A 25,892-nucleotide genomic window follows, 5' to 3' on the forward strand; every position below is an offset into this window, starting at 1 on the left:
AAGAATGGTGTGGTGTGCGTGGTACTGTAGGTCGAACTTCATGCTGGATCAACTCTTGATCACCGCAAATAAAGAATAACGGAATTGATTATTTAATTCAATTGTCAATATTCATCCATATGTGTCAAGCCAAGCAAAAACAACAGACAAAACCAAATTAGTAAAAGAAAAAATAATATCCCAAAACATGCTGTTCAAGTGGAACCTTTTGACATACATCTTGTCATGAATCTTATTTTCACAAAAGACGCTATATTAAAAAAAGAATCAATCAGTGATATCGAAGTATGAAGATAAATCTGTGTCTTTAAGGATTGTAAGAAATTGTTTGTCTTAAAAAAAATCTTTGAGTATCATTAATTACATTCGTATTAAATTCATTCACTAAAATATACAACAAACATAAACCGCAGTAGATAGATTTTTTCCTGGCTAACATAAAGTTTTGAAATTGATATAGTCAAAAAGTATAACTATTTACCTACTCTAGTTCTGCTGTTAATCTGAAGTACTTTTGAACTTCAGAATTAAGTCTGACTTTTATATAAGAATGTCATATTTAAAGTGCTTATAGACCTAATTGTATAAGATTCTTATAATTGGAGTTCTTATAGACCTAATTGATTTCAATTAATCAATATTCATTAACTTAAAGTACTTATTTATTATCATGTATATTGAAATATAAGCAACATAAACTCTATACGGTCAGAAATTAGGAATGATAATCTATTTCATTCAATGACTCAGTACAACTTAAAAAAAATAAAATCGTTCCCCACACCTTTTGAAAATAAGATAATTTGTGTATGACGAATTTTATTTAAATTCTAAAATTTAACCAAAATATTTGACTGCGGGGTTAGTGATATGCATCTACTACCAAAAACTGTTATGTTTCTGATGGTATCATCGTATAAATTTTATTGTATTCCAACTATTTAGTAATGTTTAACCCCCGGCCCATCTTGTTCATTTCGATTTCGATGTTTTTATGTACACACGTATTTTTAATAATTGGATTAAACTAGACAAAGGTAAAACAATCCGTTTCTTCAATTTATTGTTCAACTTATATTTTTTTTATAAATCTAAAATTCATTTTATCATTATTTTATCATTATTTAAGTCCTATTCGAATTTAATATTTGAAGTATGAATTAGCGACTGAATGTAAAGCTGAGATGATATAAGAAGGTGCGGATGGAGTTTTCAGAACAAAGAATGTTGGGCCAACAATAGATAATGGAGAATAATAGGGTGCACATATATTTAATATAGAGAATAATGGGATGCCTACAAATATAGAATACAGAATAGTCTACTTACCAAAAATATAAAGTTTTTAAAAATACGGAAGAAAAGGATCTCCTATCTAGACTCTCGTATCAGAAAAAAACCTTCAACATTGAGTAAAATTCATGCCGCATAGTCCTCTATGAAAAACCTTTATATTTATATATCTGTATATGAATACTTGAAATGTTTATCATGGGCACCGATTTCTTTAACATCTGTTTCTCAATTTACGCATTTGTTTGGTTGAATGTCCGTTCATTTTAAAGTTTTACAATATTCATTTTAAAATTAGAACCGGCATCATATTTTTTTTTAGGAAAGAATACTAGATGTACACTTTACTGATACTGACTTATCTTCTTAAAGTGATCTCGACAGCACCATTCCAAGTTGATACAAAACATGGTAAGTTTATGCCCTTCCTACTTTTGTTTGTTTAAAACATTACAATTTTGAACTGAAACATTTTCTACGCACTCCCGAATATATACTTATTCCTTTTACGTGTGTTTAACTATTGAAATAAAGTGTATCTTTGATTTACGTACAGAGAATTAGTGTCATTTGCACCTCATTTCTTTTTATTTTACATCAGTCCATGATTTAAGTAAAATTTTGTAAAATTAAGGTGGTACCCAACACCATGACTGAAATTAATTTGGCTGGTTTAATTAAAAAAAAAAATGTTGACAAAATATTTACTCTAACCCTTTGACAAAAATATAAAAAAATCAAAAAATTTGAACCAACCAATTTATCAGAAAAAACACACTGGTTATAAAGCAGTTTGATAAACACTAATTTTGATCATTGAGAAGCTTAAAATTCCTTTTACAACACAACGTAATTAAACATTTTGCTGATTTTACAGAGTAATTTCCCTGTAGTGTTAGGTACCACTTTATAGTATGTTTTGTCATTAAGATACGATGATTTATTCATACTTCATTCTTTAAACTAGAAAACAATCGTCCTAAACAGCTACGAATTCTTTGACACTAGATGTAAAGCAAGCACCAATCCAATCCATAAACAAATATTTATACGTCCATGTCTCAAGTCATGAAGACATTTATTCATAAGAAGTATATGCGGGACGGTTTAAATTTTGTCTAGTTGTGAAGACACTACTTTTGAGTCCATATGTTGAGCTCTTAATGTTTTTGATGTGTTTTTCTTATAATATATAGTCTCATAGGCGGATTCTCTTTGTACAATAATATTTGTATATCATTCAAACCGAAAACTCAAAACCAATCTGTTAAGCACTAACTGCTTAGCGGAGAAGTAATTTCTGACCTCAAGCACCAGATAAGATCAAAAACATGTGTAAACAGCAGTGTTTCTTGTCGATTTAAAAACAAATTAAGAAAAACACATTTTTGCTGTACATTTTTATCAAACATTTATTGAAGAAAATATCATTAAAATAAGAAGATGTGGTATGATTACCACAAAGACAACATTCAACAAATGAGATCAAAATAATATAGAATGTTGCAACTATAGGTCACCGTTCAATCTAAAATGCATCGAAATGACAAAATTAAAGTAAAACTATTCAAACTATACTCTGATTTAGGTTTCTACTTTTTATATTATGTTGGTTCCATCTTTCATTTATTTTGTTTTTATTTATCTCTGATACATCTGTACTCCGTGAAGATAATTATTCTAAGGTGATTTAATACCAATTCGAGCGTATTGACAATTGAGCTCATTCAAAAGGAAATTCACATTATTACATCAAGTATATTGTTTATGGGGATTTAAATGCACATAATAACTTTCATGCGTCAGAGCGCTTTTCTGGAACAACCTTCCTGAAAAACGCTAAAACTGAACCATGATAATAATGATGATTGATGAAATGTTAGGATCCATAATAGTTAAAAGGACACATTTTATCTATTTTTCAGAGATATTTAAGAAGATAGATAAAAGAGACGGTAATTGATATTAGTTAAGAATGAATTGTTTGTTTGATTGATTGGTTGGTGTTAAACGCCATTTTCAACAGCTTTTGTGCTATTCCGTTGCGGTCATTTTCATTGGAGTAGACAGAAATAAATTGAATAGTTTCTATGGTTTTAATATCATCTAAACATGCTACACTTGACACCCAAGGTACATGTTTAAGTATACAATAAAAAGTGCAAAACATGAACAAATTAACATTTATCATCGTGTAATGTGTTTTCGTACTAATAACAATTTTCACTGCTTACAGTTTTCACTGTTGAGTTTTTATTCCGGTGTTTACTCAAATTTAAAAAGCATGTCCTGTAGATTGATTTAAGGTATCTAGATTTTTTTTCAATGCTTACTACGAATTTTTACTGTTTCCGATTACTTTGCGATTTTTGTATGTAAAAAAAACGGCGTCATATGTTTTCGTATGAAATAAAAATTGGATCAGTACACGGACAGGAAATGACTACAAAATCCGGAAATTAATATTTTCTAAAGTCGTGGTTCTAATGCTCGCTTGAACCATAAAAAAAGTAAATAAATACTTTTCAGTACTAAAAATTACTAGTAAATAGTTTTAGGTTGGTAAATTGTGTGCTGAAATTTTAAGATTTTGATTAATTTCAGATTGGCACCTGGTTTGTACAAAATACATTATTTTTTCTAAAATAAAATGCAGTTTTCAAAATTTAGGATTAAATATAAAAAGTCAAGACTGTTTCATCTTCATGAATCGAGGATGTATACAAAAAAATTATAAATGAAATATTGAATAATTAGATTTTGAACAACCATTTTATATAAGAACCCTACTAATTTTAACTCGCTGGTTTGTAATTAAAACGGCCCAAAAAACACATGACAGTCATATGTCTTGAAGATCCGGTATCTGACTTGCAAAAAACATATCTGGACTTTATTTTAACCCTTCAGAATTTTTTTCTATAGCTATTCTAGTGATGCATATTTTTGACATTAAATAAAAATGGCTAAATAGGTCAGTTTTATTTAATTTGTTCTAACGTCTTTAAAAAGCGACGTTGAATATGTTTTAAATATGTCAAGTTGTAGTGGTGTTGTTGTTCTAAATATAGAAACCGAAAAACACGCCACAATGTACGCGTATGCAGCCGAAACCGACGAAATGTGGTTGATACGAAAACATATGACATACGAAAACATATGACACGACGATATGCATGTTTTGTTGTTTTTATGAAAATTACCACGGGGGAAACATCACGATATTGACTATTTCGAAGTGTACCTCATGTAGTTGCATATATTGAGACCTGATTATTACATTAAAAACATCAACACGCATACAAAACAATTATTGAAAATAATTTACATTTTAAGCCATCTCAAGACTTGCATATATTAAGGCAAATTGATGGTTTTGCTCGTTCCACCCGTTCTCACCGTTTCAAAATTTAGTAACAACTCTTAATACAGTTTATTATAATTTTTCAAAAGGGGTTGGAGGTACACGAATGAATTTACTGACACCAATTATAATAATGCATAGAGATATAAGAATATGTGGTTTGAGTGTCAAATAGACAACTCTCCGCCCAAGTAACAATTTGTAAAAGTAATCCATTATTGGTATCAGTACGGACTTCAACATAGAGCCGTCGCTCAAATCCCATATATAGATTTTCATGTACGTAATTGCTGAAACTACTATCAGTATTATTACCTAGCTCATTGTCGACTTGTTTTTGTAGCATCTTGTGATTTACAGAGATCCCCATTAGGGGACACGTATTTCCGAAAAACAACACCATGGGGAGTTGAGTTTGATTTGCCGTGTCCAACAGGAACATTGTTTAAACTGGGAGAATGTAGTTGTGAAAAGAAAAGTAAGTCACTTCGCTCTCTCAAGCAATGCTAGGTAGGTAAGTTTGATAGCCACAATGAATCGAAACTTCAAGCTTTTTCTTTTGGTGCCTACAATATGTTTATTATATACCGTATTTTGCCGTGTATAGTACGCAGTTGTGTATAATACGTATATGCTTCTATCATACTGCTCAGCTACTGTGTAATTCTCGTATTACGATTTTGAGTTGGTGAAAAGAAGATATCAGAGTTGATTAAGCAAATGTATGTTAAAAGATAACGTCACATCTTTCTATTTGAGGTTGAATGAAAAAAATTTGGTATTGCCAATCAGACAACTATCTACAAGAAGATTAACAACCAATTCTCATTAATTGTACTGTAATGTAGCATAAAAATATTTGAAAACACTGTAAAAATCAGATGGAAATCGTTCGACTCATCATATTTGCAAGAAGCATACATTCTACCACATAAAACTTTTTCTCTCTCTTTAGCATGCAGTGCATACATAGTATGATTTGATGTTTTAGAAACGTTAAAATCTGAGGATGAAATAATACTCACACAACACTAACCTGTAATCTTCTCTTAGTTGTAGAATGTACAACTTAATTACAGAAAGAACATATTTCAATCATATCTAATTCTATAATTTATAGACTGTACCGTGATGGAAAACGATCCTACATCATACTCGGAATACATTGATAGCATTAAAGACTGGGTGACAGGTCAATGTCCCCAAAATATGGTATATAGAACGGATTATTGCATGTGTACACTACCAAGTAAGTTGAATATTGTATTTACTATTATTAGAAGATAATAGTCACTTAATTTGTATAAAATAATCTTTATTGCAAAAAACATGAAACCCTGACGGGTTAAAATGCAAACATAGTACATTATATACACAAGTGACAAGAAACATAACTATACATGATGAATGTTTTTTAAAAAGTGAAGTTGATATTAATAACATATATCTATATATATATATAGATGTATATTATAATTGACCAATGTGGACCTTATTTTCGACATTCCATATAATGATATTGTTCCGGTTCGGAAAAACAAAAACTTGAACAAGTTGAATTTACTGCTTTTAAGATAGTCAATGATATAAAAATAAGAGGATGTGGTATCATTACCAATTCAATGAGACAACTCTCTTCAAGAGATAAAATGACACAGAAATTACCAACTATAGGTCACAACAAGGGCTTCACAAATGAACAAAGCCCATACTGCATAGTCAGCTATAAAAGACCCGTCTTTGTTTTTATTCCAGCTAAACATGTATATGCAACTGATTATACCTCGAAGCCATTTATAGATCAACAAACATTTTATATATATACTGCTATAACTCTAAATGAAGAAATCCGAAACAATAAGCCATGATGAATGATGACAAACTTAATTGATAGATAGGAGAAACAGTTCATGTGGAGCATGAATCAACCACCATAAGATATACCCACGAAGATAAACAGCTAGCTAGGTGTAGAGAAAATCTATAAATATATTTCAGAGCAAAAGGGAGGTGATAGATACCGAAGAGATATTCAAGCTCATAAGACGAAAACAAACTGACAGTGCCTTGCCTAAAACAAAAAAAAAGCGACGCCAAGACAAACAAACATTAAACAAACGCGCAATATTGAAAACTAAACACTGAGCAGCACGAATCATTTAAAAAAAACGGGGATTAGGTCATGTTCTTTCTGTATACTTTTATTCAATTAAACAATTGCCAATATAAAACCAGACTCATCATTTATTACTGTTGTAGAGGATTACATGACCCCGGGTCCAGCAACATTACTGGTTACTGTTCAACCAGAAGGTAAGTCACAGATTTTATATTCACAACAGGTTTTTCTGTTAGGGGTACTCAATAACCGAAAAATCAAGTCGTTATATTTGACTCATTTCTAACATGGTCGAAAGGGGTGCTGTACTTATTTAAGTTAGGGTATTCAGCATTTTGTTTAATGAAATTTATATCCCGAATCCATTTCTTATTCTAAAAACATCTTTCCAATGAGACAGCTACAAACCATTCCGTGAAACCATCCTTTGTTCTCTATATGTTAATGTTGTGTGCGATTAAGGCCATTACAGACGAATTTCCGCCTGACTATTGTGATTTATTATGACCAATACTTCTGAAAAGACATTTCGAGGTAAACATCAGAGTACTGTACGTTCCTAAGTATATAACACAAATAAAAGAGAAGCGAAAAATACCAGAGGGAAGTCAAAAATAAACTGACAACGTCATGGCTTAAAAAAAAAAGACAAACAGACTAACAATAGTACACAAATCACAACATATAAAATAGAACAGTCCAATGTCGAAAAAACAGACGACGATTATTTACTTTTTGACAAAAAGTTACATTCATTGTTACAAAGACTTACAATATCTTTATATCTTAATAAAAGACACTACTGAAACCTCTAAAACCATAAAACTTGTAACAGCTTAAAATGATATACAGAGGTGAATATCGCATTCTAAACCAGCAATTAAAATATCTTGCAATGAGTCAAATTGTTGTGATTATGGACCAAATATTTCTTGAATGAAATAGCTATAGATTTTACGATTAATATATTTCAGATTGTCCCTATAGACAAAGGGTCCGTCGTCATACGAGCGACGATTTATATATTTGAAATTGCCCCTATCGACAAAAAGGTCCGTTGTCATACGAGCTATCATTACTATTACGATTTATATATTTCAGATTGTCCTTATAGACAGAAAGGTCCGTCGTCATACGAAGAGTATTTCCCGTCCGTTGATGATTGGGTCACAAATTACTGCCCACATGGAACAATGTATAGTGCTATGTTCTGTAAATGTATTTCACAAGGTATAATAATGTATTTCTTTTGTCTCTATAAAGGATGGAAGAAAAAGGGGATAATTAATTATCATGCATGAAGATTCTCAGTAAATGATTTAACAAAAATATTCCAGTGTTACAAACAGATATTGGTTAACAAAAAAATAAATAAATATGTGTTTACCACTTCTCCTAAGCTAACGTAGGGCAGATTATATCAAAAAAGGCATCAGTAGTATACCGCTGTTCGAAATACATTAATCGATTGAGAAAAAAATCCAAATTCAGTGTTTTTTTTAATTTCTATAAATAATCATTTTCATAACAGTGTGGTCAAGACCATTTCTTGGCGCGCTCATGTATTCAATTGAATGGGTCAGAATATAATGTAGGTGAATGTTCGTGTGTAACTCCCACTTGTCAAATCGTACGTGTTATAACATTGTGGGGTCGCCAAAAGTTCAAAACGCATAAATCAAATTAAACGAAAAAATAGCAGAGGGCTAAACCTTGTGTGTTGATTGAAATGTTGAATACTCAAATTTTTTTTTCGTGCATGTAGTTTACCGTTTTATTATATTTATATCCCCACTGGCAAGCCTTTGAATTATTATATTTGTTGGAGCAAAACTATACAAGTTTGAATGGTGGGTAAATTAACTAAATTCATTTCATTTGTAAAAAAAACAACGCTGCTTTTACTTACCGCCAAAGAAGTCAAAACTTTAGCTTGACAGAATTAATTTAGTTTGTGACTTTTTTCCAACAGATACATCGACACATTTGCAGTCAAATCAAAATCCTACAGAAAAAACGTCACCGATTATTTACACTTTTCAACCTCCTACAAGTAAGTATATGTACTATTGGATGATTTTATTATACAGTTTTTCATCAGTAGTCCTCTGGAGATCTATAGCTTTCGTCTTTAAAAAAAACATAACTAGAACTACGTTATCAAAAAGTAAAATCACAAAAATACTGAACTTAGAGGAAAATCAATTCGGAAAGTCCATAATCACATGGCAAAATGAAATAACAAAACGCATAAAAAACGAATGGACAAGAACTGTCATATTCCTGACTTGGTACAGACATTTGCAAATGTAGAAAATGGTGGATTAAACCTGGTTCTATAGCGCTTACCCTCTCACTTTAATGACAGGCTCATCAAATTCCGTTATATTTACATTGATGCGTTAAATATACAGACACAATAAATAAAATAGTCAAAATATGGGTACATCAGTCATCATCGTATAACAATTTTAAAAGGAACAATTTAACAGAACACATATATTGATAAAAACATATACTATCAACGAACACCTTGAATGATTTGAATGTCTGACGTCAGAAAATTATTTTATACGTCACATAAATTTGTCGTTCAGTGTGCATACAAACATTTTTAAAATTTACATAGGCAATGTTAGCTTACAGGGTTAAAAAATCAAAAGTATGTAAGAATAAAATTCAGAATTAGACCGAGATTTAAACTAGTCCAAAAGAATTATATAGAATTTATATGAATCCAAAAATACTTAATTCCACTACGCGATTGAATGATTTTGACGTTTGTGGTTCAACGTATATAGTAATTCAAAAAAGAAATATATCATAATGACATATAATAGAACAATATCATACTGACGGGATCAATATAATGAAATTGTATACGACTGTCAATCAAGAGAGGGGCTTAGCTAGCTTTAAAACAGGTTTAATCGACCATTGTTTACATGAGAACATGTCTCTACCAAGTCAGGAATATGACAGTTGTTGTCCATTCGTTTGATGTGTTAAAGCTTTTGATTTTGTCATTTGATTGGGGACTTTTTGTTTTGAATGTTCCTCGGAGTTCAGTATTTTGGTGGTTTTATAATCCTGGAACCTTTGATAACTATGTATGTTTTGTATAGAAATCAAACGTATGCAAATACATATCATTACATTTGTTACGTATTTAAGATTTATAAACAATATCTATGCAAAGTCTTTAGCTGGTTGACAAATGAGATGTAATACTGCTACAAAACAGACCAAAATAGCACAGAATAAGAATAATAATAAAATCGAACCATAATAAATACCGAGAGCAAATTTCAAAAAACACATTAGAAGGGAATCAATGAAACACTTAAACTCTCATAATCTCTTAACTAAAACATAAGTCAAATTATTTGTGAAATTTAAAAAAAATATTGAAGGGAAATCGTATGACAAAGAAAGAACAGTTCACAAACATCACATATTAAACTTAAGATCGAGTAAGGAACTACCATTTAACTTCAAAGAGGAGGGGGATATGTATTTTTCCTAAAACAAGATCCCCCAATTTGATGTCACAAAATACATAGTGGTCAATTAGATGACAAAAAAAGTCATCTGAATCCAGATTTTCCCAAAACATTCGATTGGTAGCGTCAGAAAAAATTTCTGACTCAGAAAAAAATCCAACCTTGAAGTTGAATGGTCGCTTCCTAACTCTTACCCTAAACATATAGGGATTTACTAATGTGCTTTGGTAGAGAAAAAAAGTTCTGCTGTACTGAAATATGCAATACGTAACTATACCACCGGAGGTACTTAATCAGTATACAAAGACCAACTAGAGTATTATCTCAAGTGGATCCATTTAGTTTCGTGGGAATAAGTTTTTATCGATCGAGGAAAACTTGCATTTTCGTGAATATTTGATATCATGGTTTTCAAATTTCAGCATACAAAAAAAGTGTATAGAAACTGTTTAGTTATTCGTTTAACATCTAAATTCATGGTTCACCTGTATCCACGAAAACCACAATTATTGGTACTAGTATTCAACGAATAATAACGAACCCACAGTATTTTCAGTTTCATTTAACAAATGGAAGTTTTTAACGACCTTGACTGACTATACAGCCATTGCATGGTCGGCGTCGAACTAAACTGATCTCCTTTTTCATTATATAGCCTGTCCATACACACAGGATGGACCATCATCATATAAGGAATACATAGATAGTCTTGGGAATTGGCTGACTTATGACTGTTCTTCTGGGAAGATATATAGTCCTCTCTGGTGTACTTGTCTTATAGAAGGTAAGATTTCTTTCGATGTATGAGGGTAGGAATGGGGTCATCAGAAAATATAGTGCGAAAAGGAATAGAAAATAAATGCATAAGTAGTATACCGCTGTTCAATAATCATAATTCGATTTTACTGATACAAATTCTGGTCAAAAACAAAGACCGAGGGGAATAAATGCATCAACTATGAGAGAAAAACAATAGAACAACAGACACACTGAATTGCTACAAAAACAAACGACCACAAAAATAACCATAACAACTGCCATATTTCTGACGAAAACGGTTAATTTAAAATATTAACTGAATAGAGAAAATGGGCCAAAAAAAATGGAGAATATTGAATAATAGGAAGCTAAAAGAAGAGAGATTGACTAGGTTTTGATGGGGCTTAAAGAAAAGAAAATAATAAGCAAAACAAAGAGAATGTAAATGAAAAAGAACAGAGAAAAATAGACAAACATATAAAGTACAGAGTAATGGGGTACTGAAAAATAAAAATCCAATGAAAGAATATTGAAACATGGCATACATATGAAAGAATACAGAAATTAAGAACCTCCATGTAGACACTCAGTAATAGGCAACTAGGATTTTGTCATATAAACCCTGTTCAAGATCAGCGGGCTTAAATTCTAGAATATTCCCTGTACACATGCTACAGTTTGGACACATCCTTTCTGTTCTTAAACCATTAAAACATTGGTCTACTACACATGGAACAAACATGGCTGAGCTTTAAATTCAATATTATAAAGTAAAACAATGACGGAACCAATATTACTGCATCAGATCCGCATTTAAACGTATTATCAATAATGCTCAATGTAAAACCGTTCTTGAAATCAAACTAAAACAACTAAAGAACTGATAAAACAAAACAAAAAATATGATTTAACCTTGTTATATCTTAATGGGTTGTGTTATTTCGAGAATTTTATGTGGGTTTAAAGTGCAGATCGTGACTATTGAATAAATTCACTATTTGTATAGACTCTAGACGATTAAAAGCTTAATCAATCGATATATAATCCAAGTCAGAAATATGACAGTTGTTTTCCATTCGTTTGTTCTATTTGAGCTTTTGAATTTTCCTTTTGTTAATTTACTTTTTGTTGAAGGCTGTTAATTGTCATCTTAATGTCTATTGTATATACCCCCCTTATTTTAACATTTACCCCACTTCTACTTTAATTCTGAATAGAATTGCAAAATGGAGCTTGAAGGCTTAATCAATGAATTAAACATTGAATATGAATACAGATATCAGTTTTTAAAATCTGTTTCATATCTAAAAAATCAAGTTTAATTATATATATATATATATTAAATATTAATGGACGCTATTGTCTATTATCATCTGTCGTCTGCTTTTTACAAAAATCTTGAATTATCATCCCCGATGTATACTTTAACTGGAATTGAATGACCTACTTAGTTTTAATGGAAAAGTAAAATCAATAGACAATTACAAATACATATTCATCATCTATTATTTATGCTTATTTGAAAAACATAATCAATAAACGTAAGTACAAGAAGTAATGAATGTTTAATTTGAAGCATGGTACAATGACCTTTAATTATTTTCTAGGTCAAACACCTGATTACTCCGGTTACATGACGACACCACCCCTTGTAGCAAGTAAGTTTTCTCTATTTCATGTGATATTGTCACATTTCTTAATCGGTGTGAGAAAATATTTCTCGTAATATTTCTCACTAGTGAAGTTTGTGTCCTTGGCAAATGATTGGTCGAAATTTAATTATGACGTCAGATTTCCTTAGGATCTTCTGAATTTCTTATTGTGATGTCATGAAAAAAGGCGACCATGCCCGATTACGTCACAAATAAAGAGGACAACTTCGTCCCAATGCGACCGATTCCATATCTCATAGACAGATACGAGCGGAGTCACCCGAGGATGGCCGATTGTGAAAAGTAACGATAAAAAGTCATCAGAGATACAGATTTCACCACTCTAACTCGTGTATCTTTCTCCTCTCCCAACAGTTAAATTTAAATTATCAAAATATCGAGAAATATCGTAACACACTTATTGCAGTGATGAAATCTATATTTCCTCAATATTTGTTTCATTAAGTATATCGAGTCGTTCTTACATCGGGTTTCGGTACGCGACTTTGGCTTCATATAGTCAGTGTTAACCTATTTAATGTGTTCATGATTTGCGGCAGACGGTCTTGAACAGAGTATTTTAATCAATACATAAAAAATGTTTAAAAGATTATCGTTTAAAACACTTAATTTCTTTTTTTAATCACAGCCACATATTACCTTTCAAAGTTTTGGTTTTAAATAAATCTCCTTTGTCAATTTGTATTTGTCCTTTACACTGTGTTTATATTAGCGAATCTGGTGAGTCTTTTTTAAGCGAATCGCACGACGGGTGTACTAAATTGTGATTTAAGGTATCTGCGAATAGTTTTCACGCGGAACAATCGTTTAAAAATAATTGAAAACCCATTTCTTTTAATATACTAGTAGTACAATATATAACAGACTATTCATTCAATTTGAAAATTTGGAATCTAAAGGCAACAGTAGTATACCGCTGATTAAAAATCATAAATCGATTGAGAGAAAAAAATGTGGGGAATTTGTTTTATGGTTGCCACGAAACACCTGTATGAATGAATGATTAAAGTAAAAAAAGTATATGTAGAAATAATATGATTGTATGGTTTATTTCAAAAAAAATTACCAGTAAAACTTTGTTAAAATCAAAATCTTTCTGTTCTTTATCATCTTGAAGATGTTAGCCAGTAAGCATAAGGATGTTCATGATGCGATATAATTTGATTTCAGATTGTTTGCTACAACCTTCCGGTCTGACGTCATACAATGAATATGTGCCATCATTGGCTGCCTGGGTAACCAATGATTGTCCTGTAGGGAAAGTATTCAGTAAACCACATTGTGCCTGTGTAAACGAAAGTAAATAAAACAATGTCTTCTCACAATCATTAATATGGACCGCCATAGCTGTCTTATAATAAAAAAAGCAACCCCACATAATTGAAAAGCACCTTCTTGTAGTAAGAAAGCACCATCACATAATAAAAAAGCACCGTTTTATTATAAAAACATCCACCTTCATATAATGAAATATGAACAGCATATTTAGAATATGCCACACAAGACAGCCATGACGTTCCATGAATAACTATGCATAAGAAATGTGGTACGAGTGCCAATCAGAGAACTCCTCATCCATGTCATAATGTATAAAAAGTTAACAATTTTAGGCCAATGTACGACCGTCAACTAAGAGACTGGGCACAGACCGAACAGCAAGCTATAAACGGCCCCAAAATAACTAACGTAAACAATTCAAACAGGAGAACCAACAAATTATATAAAAAAAAACGAAAAACAAGAAACACATAAGAAACACACCAACAAACGATAACAACAGATCTAAGACAGGTGTATAAAATATAGTAGTTTAAACACCAACCACAACCCTAGTCTGAGACAGTAGTGTTACATTGCAACATAAAACAATCACTACAAAGCATCAATCAAAATGTCTCAACTCGACCAAAAAGACATGTCAATTTGTAATGAAAATGTTTCATAAATTAAACTTATTTGTTTACAGTGTCGGTAAGTATAACACTTGAATTTCATTTATATATGATAACCTCAAAATGAAGTAAAAGGAAACATTTAGTCAATGAAAAACTATGTTACATGTACATGTTAATACCAGTTTCCCCCAAATATGATTGATAGCATCATTCTACTTATACTGTTATTTGTTTCATAAAAAAAATATCGTAATATTAATTTTACTTATGTAGATTTGGTGCAAAAACCAGAAATAACAACTTTAGCAGTTGATACAACATACGTCACAAATCCAGGTAATTCTGGTTTATAATATTAACTGGCAGTAACTCTTGAACGTGTTAGAACGTGTTTATTGCATTGCTTGTAAAGTAATAGGAGTCATTAACCAATTTAGTCTTGTTTAATTTTGGTTTCTTATGTCAATTTGGAAATTAGTATGCCGTTCATTATCACTGAACTAGTATATATTTATTTAGGGGCCAGCTGAAGGACGCCTCCGGGTGCGGGAATTTCTCGCTACATTGAAGACATGTTGGTGACCTTCTGCTGTTGTTTTTTTTCTTTGGTCGGGTTGTTGTCTCTTTGACACATTCCCCATTTCCATTCTCAATTTCATGTTTAGATACAGGCAATGGATTCAAAGAAGGCGACATCTACTTTTGGCTATTGGATTGAATTTTTTATTTTGTTTCGAATATTAAAGGTTTTCAATTTGAATTCGATTAAGAATTGTAAGCGCTTCAAAGACGAGTAGATGAACTCAAAATATTTTGTTCTATAGATCATTTATGAAGAGTGCCATGAGTTTGCTTATGATGTTATTATTCACCAGAGACCAACATGACTAACAATGAAACAGATAGCAACCTATGACAAATAAAGGCAACAGTAGTATACCGCTGTTCAAAACTCATAAATCCATGGACAAAAAACAAAATCGGGGTAACAAACTAAAACCGAGGGAAACGCATTAAATATAAGAGGAGAACAACGACAGAACACCGAAACGCAACAGCACACAGAAACGGACCAAGCAACAGACAAAACACCACGAGAATAACAAATATAACATCAAAACCAAATATATGAATTTGGGATAGACAAGTACAGTGCCACGTCTTATCTCAAAAATAAGAGAAAGCACAAACGACTCAACGTTAAAAAGAAACACACACACACAGAAACGAACAATATTATAACAATGGCCATCTTCCTGACTTGGTACAGGACAGTTTTAAAGGGGAATAAAAGTGGTGGATTGAACCTGGTTTTATGGCATGCCAAACCTCGCACTTTAATGGCACAGTTAAATATAACACATAACAACCAATGAATTGAAAACTTTAACAAAACATACAGAACATGGCCAGCTGAAACCTTCTCTTGTTTTGAACAGTGGTGTACGTGCCAGTTTCTAAATTTTTATAGGTACCAGACATGTTTCAGTCGAATAATATGAGATACTTTGTTTGCCAAGCATAAGAAATGGCGTGTTGCACATAGCAGGACAACATATTGGGACTAGCTAAAATTGTATTTCAATGCTGAATTATAATTTATTTGAAGCAACAGTTATAATTATACATTTAGCAAATTTGTCCAATAATCTACTGTGAACAATAATTAAATAATGTGTTATCAAGTTTTTCTTTATATTTTTTTAATTTTAGATTGTGATTTGCGACCGGTTGGAAAAAGCACCTACCAAAAATATGAGAAAGCGATTGATGCCTGGGTGACAGAGGACTGCCATGTTGGTTTAGTTTTTAATGTCATGTTATGCCACTGTGTTAAAGACGGAATTGGTAAGATATTGTCAATTTATCTTGATGTTTTGTCCTTTTTTTAAAACAAGAACCGTTTTCATAAATTTAAAGGAAAAAAGAGTGTTGGAAAAGTAATTCATAGTAAATTTGTGTTTGCTTTACGCCATAGTAATACGGCTATAAGGTAGACACACTAGAGAAGTTTTAAAAGAGGGACGAAAGATACCAAAGGAACAGTCAAACTCATAAATCTCAAACAAACTGACAACGCCATGGTTAAAAATGTAAAAGACAAACAGAAAAACAATAGTACACAAGACACAACATAGAAAACTAAAGAATAAACCCCACGAACCCCACCAAAAACTAAAAGTGATCTCAGGTGCTCCGGAAGGGTAAGCGGATCCTGCTCCACATGTGGCACCGTCGTGTTGCTTATGTGATTACAAATCCGGTAAATAGTCTAATTCCGTATGTAACATTCAAGAAAGGGAAGGGGATTGTAGTTACGACGTAAGGAACATATCCGATATCATTTGTGAAACGGTTATTTCATAACAGTTACAACCACTCATCGGAAGCATTCGACTTTGCCAGTATTCTCTCATTGGGTTTCAGTCGCTTAATTTTTAGTTTTTCTGTGTACTGTGTTTTGTGGATTATTGTTGTATGTCACCTGTTGACAAATGCTTCATTGCCACTTTATGTGTATCATATTCTTCTTTTATTGTATTAATATTTTGATATTTTCAACAGTTGTAACAGGACTACCCACCACTAGTACAAAATCGTACACAGGAATTACAAACTCAAGTAAGTACTTCTCTCATTGATCTAATTTTTCACTCTTTGCGACTGCCATAAACATGAGAGGTTCAGCTAGCTATAAAACGAGGTTAAATCTATATTTTTTTTACATCAGAAAAAGGCTTGTACCAAGTCAGGAATATATCAGTTGTTATCCATTTATTTAATGATTTTTAGCTTTTGGTTTGCTATTTGATTAAGGACTCACCGTTTTGTGTTGTTGATTTTCCTCGGAGTTTGGTATATTTGTTAAAAATATACATAAGAATAAACACAACTTTTAAATGAAGTGGTTGAACCATAAAAGGGTGCGACTGATACTAGAGGGGCATTCAAACTGACAACACCATCGCTAAAAAAGAAAAAAAAGACAGACAGAAAAAAAAAGTACACAAGACACAACATTTACAAGTAAAGAATTAACAACACGAACCACATAAAAAAATGGGGGTGATATCAGGTGCTCCGGAATGGTAAGCAGACCCTGCTTCACATATGACACCCGTCGTGTTGCTCATGTTATTACTTACCCGTAAATAGTATAACAAGGGAACTGGATTGTAGTCACGACATTTGGAATATATTCGATATTGAAGTACGAAGAGATGATTTCAACTTCACCATTTGGAACCTCTTGTCTGATACTTTCTTGTGAGCAGCAAAACTCTATCAAGAAAATCATGATAGAAAATATAAGCGCGGAAATATCGTATCGATATTGTGGGAATGCCGATGGTTTGTTGAAAAACACGTCCTTTAAACGGAACAAATATGTGGTCAATCAAGAAATCAAGCATCTTGATAATGTCAGTCTCAGAGGATTGTTTTTTTTTTTAATCAGAGTGGCGTATCTCATAAGACCAGAGGCTTTCAATATTCCTCCCTTAAAGTTACAGAAAAATGTGTTTCAAGTAAATGATGTTTGGCATTTGAATGATATTGCATATTGCTGTTGATGGTCACGATAAGTAGTACTTGAGTGGGTGGGTACCAATTTTCATGGTTCTTTGATTTCAGGGCTTTGCCAAAGTTTTGTATGTATTCCTTGAAAAAAATGTTACACATTGGACATTGCAATGAGTTGTTACTCGGTACCACGAAATCCACGAACATTGGTATCCAACGAATAATAATACATCCAAAGAAGTTGTATGATTCAGATGATAATTCGACTGCTTCATTGAAACAATTTATCCCTACCAATTGCTTATATCCTTCATAACAGGTTAAATAAATAGTGCTTTGGACGTTAACACAAAAGCGTCATCAATGTTTTGTATGCTTTACTAGAGTATTTGATATACAAAGAGACGTCGGCAAGTGACGACGTTGCGGACCTATTGTTACGTTAATATGGCGGTAAAACGTTAAGAAAAAAAAAGAGTATAAAATATTAAACTGAAATTATAACTAATTCACAACAAATAACTTACATAAATTTTCTACGTATTTCTTAGATTGTCCATACGTTCCTGTGAACCAGAGATCTTACAAGGAGTATGTAGCTGATATAGGAGCATGGGTAACAAATGATTGTCCATCGGATATGGTGTTTAATGTTGTCATGTGCTCCTGTCATCCTGAGGGTAATTACTATGTTATATGCCAAATGCTAAAGTGAAGCAAGTATTAAAAAAACTAAGGTCAAAGTACCTCTGTCATAGAAATAAAGGCAACCGTAGTAGACCGGTGTTCAAAAGTCATAAATAGATTTAAAAAACAAACAAATCCGTGTTGCAAACCACAACCGAGAAAAACACATGAACAACAGTAATACCGAAATGAAACAAAAACAAACATGCTACAATATGTTTTACTATATTCGTCCAAAAGATTGATAAAAGATACAAGGCTTGTGATTTTGTACGACATACACGCGTTTCGTTAACATGAGATTCATCATGCTCGAATAAAAAAAGTCTATAACATACATCACAAAGATGACTGAAATTAAATTGAAATATGGTTCAAAGTGTCCATCGAAAGCGGAACAATATTTGTTGGCGACAGTTGTAGCATCCACTGGTTTCAAATTAATAGATATATATGTTCTGTCGTTTTCCGTTCTTATAAATATAAGCTGTTTAAAAGTGTCAATTCTTTTCATTACAGGGTCAGCTGATATCATTGTTGTTCCAATTACAACGGTCCCCCCATTGAACATCCCAACAGTTCCAAGTAAGTTTCATATTTGATATAATTCAATTTTGAATGAAACACGTCTTCTGATTTTCTGATAGTGTTTTGTCTATCGTCTCATATATAACATAAAACACGGAAAAATGTGGTGCACACTTTAGAATAACATGCTACGCGGGTTATTTAATATGCACCACATTTTGAATGTTATTTTTTAAGAAAAAAACCAACATAACAGTCATTCCTTAAATAAATTTATGTATGAATTACTGTAAACCAACTTATTTTCGCGAGCGATTTATTTTCGCGACTTTTGCGAGCAGAAAAATAACGCGAAAATAAATCGTCGCGAATACGTAAACCTTTGATCTTTGCTTATTACTTCATCAAGTTAATCAGAAAATCGCGTAATTAAATAGCCGCGAAGTGGTCAAGAAAGGGTAAAACGCGAAATAAAGTATCCGCGAAAATAAGTTGGTTTACAGTACTTTGATATTTACAATAAACTCAGATATATACAAAATTTTGCAATTTAGTTACGTACGTTTTCAGAAAGAAAACCGGATTATTAAAAGTAGCAAAAGGTCATATTGCAGTGATTTTGATTTTATATTATATTTTTGTGTACTTTTGTTTGCTTGTTGGTCTTCTACTTTATTAGCCATGACGATTTATTTTTATTTTTATTTATTTCGACAAGAGTTTGTACCTACATGAATTGGAATTGAAATTTAATTTATAACTGAGAAAAAATAGTATCTGATGCTACGAAAGAGCCAACTTGTAATAAAATTTTAAGGACATAATCATCAAAATGTTGTGTTTTGTTATTACAGATTGTCCTTATAAGAAGTCTGATGATGGATATCTAGAATATATACCGGAAATAAAAATTTGGCTCAATAACGCATGTCCTATTGATCACGGGTTCGTTGTGGAATATTGTACATGTCTGTCTCAAAGTAAGTATGAGTAAGAAGATGCCCCAATGATCTTTTTAAAATAATTTGTTCGGTTTCATGGATGATATTAAACACAACTAGTGTGACCTGATTTAATTTTTAAATCTAATTTGAATTTAAAAATTATTTTAACGGTGAATTTCGCAAATTTTGGTGACTTTCCAAAAAGCCAATTCTATATTCGTTTTTTTCGAATTTTATTTGGAAGTTGATTTAAATTTGATGATTCCTTTATCAAATATTGTGAATAAATAATCTCCAAATGTGTTTTGCAGGTGATATCAGTAAAATACCAGAAAAGCCATCAACTACAACAGATAAATCTTCAACGACATCAAAAGCAGTGCCTTCTTCTATGACTTCACAAGTGACAATACTGTCGTCATTAGCTAAATCTGAATTACCAAGCACTCCGTCTTCAATGACAAGTAAAGCTACTACGCCCAGAAAACTTACTTCTTCTACAACAGCCTCCCCCGAAACAACGACAGCATCCTCTCCCAAGACAACGACGACAGCAACCACTCAAAAGACTAAAACGACAATAAATGTATTGACAACTACGCTATCTACAACGCAGTCTGTTAAGCCAACACCACCAACTACATCACTAACAACAACAGAAAAAACAACAACAACGACTGAACCATTACCCACAACAGTTCAAACAACAAAAAAGCCGACGCTTGCACCTACGACAACTACCGTCCCATCAACATCAGACAGCATTACAACAACAGAGCCATCTTTAACAACGACGTCAGAAATCATTAGTACGTAATAGGATTTTTTACCGTCGAAACATAAAATAAACTGTATGTATAACTTACATAGAGAGCTTTTAGACATTAGATAACGATGTTGTAAGATTGCCAATGGGAAAACTATCTGACAGTTGAATGTTGGCCTTGCCATTTCCGACGGACACTTTGTATGAGGCTACAGTTGCGTTGTCTTGATTGACTCCTTAAAAGAGTCACTTCAAGGAAAAGATAGATAAAATACAAAAAGACAAGAATTTATCTCTCGTCATTGGTTTTTCATACCCCCGCCCCCCCCCCCCCCCCCAGTAAAAAAAGAACCAGAGGTGAGATCTACTACGAAAGGGGAGAAAGGTACAAGAGGGACACTCAAACTAATAGGTCGAAAATAAACTCACAGCGCCATAGCTTAGAAACCAAAGACAAACACACACAAGACACAAAATAGAAAAATAAAGACCAAGCAACACGAAACCCACACAACACAAAATTGGGTGTTATCTCAGGGGCTCCGGAAGAGTAAGCAGATTTCTTTTCAATTTATTCAAAGAGATCCACTGAGTTTTGTTTTCCATTACAGGTAATTGTGACAAGACGATGTCACGGCTTGGAGAGAGATATTACACGACAGTAGACTCAAGATGGGGAGAACTTACCTTTATGTGCCCAACGGGAAAGATATTTCATCCTCCTAGCTGCGACTGCATATTCAAATCTGGTAAAAATTTGAATTAAAATATGATGCAGTATTCAGCAATGAAACAGCATATCAACAAATTGAAATTTAAAATAAATAGTTTTCAAATAATTCTATGTAATAGAAATCTAACATATAAAATCAGGATTATGAGAGTTGAAATCCACTCGCTTTTAATTTTTCTGTTTGATTAGGGACTTTCCATTTTGAATTTCCTCGGAGTTCGGTATTTTTGAAATTTTAATTTCTACTACATAACATATATCAGTTGTTATGTAGTAGAAATTAAAATTATGCATGTTTTTAATTAAAAACATGATGCCACGTCAGTTTTTTTTATCTCACGTACATTTACTTTTTAAAAAAAATGACTAAATGTACGTGAGATGAAAAAACTGACGTAACATTATGAAAGTTATTACCTCAACGACCCATCAAAAAGGTTTTTTTTCAAAGTAATAGTATGCTTTATATAAATCATTTTTACAAGCAATGTAAGCATCATTAAATTTGCAAACAGGATCTTGTTCTTGGGTTATATGTGTTTTTATTATTTTCAATCCGATATGATTTTAGTTTTTCAACGACTTGCACTAGAAAATAAGGCATGTTTTTCTTTATATTGTACACAGATCCATTATAGTGATCAACATTAAGTCGCTTCGCTTGTTAATACCCCTGCTTTCGTTCCTTTTGAAGCTCGTGCAATTATCTTATTTATTTCTTATCTTAATTGTTTCTTTTTAGCAATTTACATAATTTAAACATCGTTTTACTACTGTAGTCGCGATTTGCACGACTTTCCCTGACCACTCATATTTGGTTTTTTTTTACATGGAGATTCAGTGGATTCGAGATGGCCATGAATCATTGTTTTCTTTTTATTCGTGAATCATAAATTTAATACACTTACCCTTCCGGAGCACCTGAGATCACCCCTAGTTTTTGGTGGGGTTCGTGTTGTTTATTCTTTAGTTTTCTATGTTGTGTCATGTGTACTATTGTTTTTCTGTTTGTCTTTTTCATTTTTAGCCATGGCGTTGTCAGTTTGTTTTAGATTTATGAGTTTGACTGTCCCTTTGGTATCTTTCGTCCCTCTTTGATAACTTTTACGTTTGGTTGATAACATGTTACGTTTGGTTGATAGCTTGTTACGTTTGGTTGATAACTTGTTACGTTTGGTTGATAGCTTGTTACGTTTGATTGTTAGCTTGTTACGTTTGGTTGATAACTTGTTACGTTTGGTTGATAGCTTGTAACGTTTGGTTGATAACTTGTTACGTTTGGTTGATAGCTTGTTACGTTTGGTTGATAACTTGTTACATTTGGTTGATATCTTTTTACGTTTGGTTGATAGCTTGTTACGTTTGGTTGATAGCTTGTTACGTTTGGTTGATGACTTGTTACGTTTGGTTGATAGCTTGTTACGTTTGGTTGATAACTTGTTACGTTTGGTTGATAGCTTGTTACGTTTGGTTGATAGCTTGTTATGTTTGGTTGATAACTTGTTACGTTTGGTTGATAGCTTGTTACGTTTGGTTGATAGCTTGTTACGTTTGGTTGAAAGCTTGTTACGTTTGGTTGATAACTTGTTACGTTTGGTTGATAACTTGTTACGTTTGGTTGATAACTTGTTACGTTTGGTTGATAGCTTGTTACGTTTGGTTGATATCTTGTTATGTTTGGTTGATAGCTTGTTATGTTTGGTTGAAAGCTTGTTACGTTTGGTTGATAACTTGTTACGTTTGGTTGATAACTTGTTACGTTTGGTTGATAACTTGTTACGTTTGATTGTTAGCTTGTTACGTTTGGTTGATAGCTTGTTACGTTTGGTTGATAGCTTGTTATGTTTGGTTGATAACTTGTTACGTTTGGTTGATAACTTGTTATGTTTGGTTGATAACTTGTTACGTTTGGTTGATAGCTTGTTACGTTTGGTTGATAGCTTGTTACGTTTGGTTGATAACTTGTTATGTTTGGTTGATAACTTGTTACGTTTGGTTGATAGCTTGTTACGTTTGGTTGATAGCTTGTTACGTTTGGTTGATAGCTTGTTACGTTTGGTTGATAACTTGTTATGTTTGGTTGATAGCTTGTTATGTTTGGTTGATAACTTGTTAAGTTTGGTTGATAGCTTGTTACGTTTGGTTGATAGCGTTTGATTTTGTCAGATTTTATTGACTTCTCCTTTTTTGAATGTTTTTTTTCATCACTACTCAATGTCTGTAAATGCCATTATCTTCCATAGATATCAAGACAACAATTAAGAGTTTACCTACAAGGACGACAGCATCAGTAACAACAACCATAAGACTACCCATAACAAAGTTAACAACCACAAAGCTGTTCAAAACTACACCAATGACTTCTACAACAAAACAGTCAGAATCGACAACAGTAAGCGTAAGACCAACAACTACTGAAACAGGTTTGTTTATTGGCTTAGAAGTTCAAACTTCTTATACTGCAAGTGATACATAAATACCTCAACAAAGATACAAGGATTGAAACTGTGCACGCAAGACGCACTTTTCGTCTACAAAAGACTCATCAGTGACATTCGAATTAAAAAAAATGTATTACAACCAAAAACAAGTAAAAGAGTTTGTTTATTTGATATGATTTAAGTTCCTTTCTTTCAAATTTATCATCTCAATAACATAATTATATTATACAGTACACCATATATACATATATACATGTATATACTCATCAAATATACCAGTATTGAAATGTGTACGCCAAAGTGTGTTTCATCTACATAAGACTCATCAGTTTGTTTTTCGGACTTCTTTTTCTAAAGTAACATTGTATCATTTATTTAAGACCATTTTAGGATTCTTTTAACACTATTCTTATTCATGTTTAATCATTTCCTTATAAGAATATTTCTGAATCAATATGTCATATGTATTCGTTTCTAGTCTCTTGTTATGATGGCTGGCAATATCATAAACACTAAATAAAATTCTGAACCGTAATCATATATTGACACATTTTTTTTAACTATGATATGGAACCTTATACAAAATGATCATGCAAAATGTTCATGATATTACAATGATTTCATATATTTTAGCATGTCCATTGGTCCCGTCATCATCAGGTCCAGAATATTTTAAGATATTTCTTGGAACGTTTGGAGCAATTGAACTGACGTGCCCCTCTAAACAGATATTTGATCCTGTCAAATGTAGATGCTATATATAGACTTACAGTATACTGTGGGTATAAGGTATTATAAAAAGTTCTTCTGTATTGACATGAATTATCATAGACATGGTCATGAGTATAAATTAACAGTTTACAAAACTTAGATATTTTTGAAATATAACCCATTTTATTAATTATATTAGCTTGGGTTTTTGTCAAAAACCTTTCGGAATTTAACCTCCCAAAGCCATGCATCTTCATACTTAATTTGGGCTTCTTTATTTGTTTTATTCGAGTGTGACTGACAATCCTTTGTGGTCGAATTTAGCACCTAACGTACACAAGTTTAAGACTGGTATATATGGTGATTAGTTTATACATGAAAGTTTAGCTTTTTTTGTTCATTTGTACGTTTAAATCTTATATGAGTTGGTAATTAATAATATAATTTCTATTTTCAGAAAATATAGATTTTGCATTCAGCCATATGGCATCATAAATTCAAGATTCCTTCAACACTATTATCGATGATCATCAGAAATCCATCACATGTTACCGGAGTATTCGAATAAATAAGTAAACAGAGTTTTACATTGTATTTGTATTCAGCAATTCCTTCTGCTTTGAATTGGGAACATATGAAAATAGTTTATGTTCGTGTTGCTTAGTCTTTAATTTTCCGTGTTGTATTATGTGTACTGATGTTTTTCTCTTATTTTTTTCGTTCTTTGTCTTGATTATGTCCGTTTATTTTCAAACTATGAGTATGAATGTCTCTTTGTTAAATATCCTCTGTTCCATCGTATGGTTTCAACAATTATCAAGCGAAACGTTAGGCTCGTTCATTTTTACACCTTACAGGTTTCATCAGCAGGGGTATGCTCCTCACATAAAATTGCTGTGACATAAACAAATTTTCCTTGTAGTTTGTTTTGTTTCTCATTTCACTTTCTCCTTC

General features: G+C 32.2%; 1 protein-coding gene across 3 annotated transcripts; it reads left to right on the top strand.

Moving 5' to 3' along the window:
* Positions 1–956: 956 nt before the first annotated feature.
* LOC134696250 (mucin-5AC-like) lies at positions 957–25,536 on the top strand. 3 transcript variants are annotated; one of them, XM_063557935.1, is made up of 22 exons: positions 957–1,037; positions 1,616–1,704; positions 3,219–3,248; positions 5,001–5,135; positions 5,778–5,906; positions 6,917–6,970; positions 7,878–8,006; positions 8,749–8,829; positions 10,935–11,063; positions 12,646–12,696; positions 13,882–14,010; positions 14,880–14,942; positions 16,320–16,454; positions 17,172–17,228; positions 18,680–18,808; positions 19,335–19,400; positions 20,198–20,323; positions 20,599–21,096; positions 21,665–21,802; positions 24,030–24,209; positions 24,861–25,016; positions 25,396–25,535. In XM_063557935.1, exons 2-21 carry the CDS (start codon positions 1,629–1,631, stop codon positions 24,989–24,991), a joined length of 2,466 nt encoding a protein of 821 aa, XP_063414005.1. In that variant the 5' UTR covers positions 957–1,037; positions 1,616–1,628; the 3' UTR covers positions 24,992–25,016; positions 25,396–25,535. The 3 variants fall into 3 exon arrangements, with proteins under 3 accessions (XP_063414005.1, XP_063414006.1, XP_063414007.1); XM_063557936.1 differs by lacking the exon at positions 14,880–14,942 and having other exon boundaries at positions 25,396–25,536; XM_063557937.1 differs by lacking the exon at positions 13,882–14,010.
* The last annotated feature ends 356 nt before the right edge of the window (positions 25,537–25,892 follow it).

Source organism: Mytilus trossulus, chromosome 14 (assembly GCF_036588685.1).
Source record: "Mytilus trossulus isolate FHL-02 chromosome 14, PNRI_Mtr1.1.1.hap1, whole genome shotgun sequence".
Taxonomy (NCBI): domain Eukaryota; kingdom Metazoa; phylum Mollusca; class Bivalvia; order Mytilida; family Mytilidae; genus Mytilus; species Mytilus trossulus.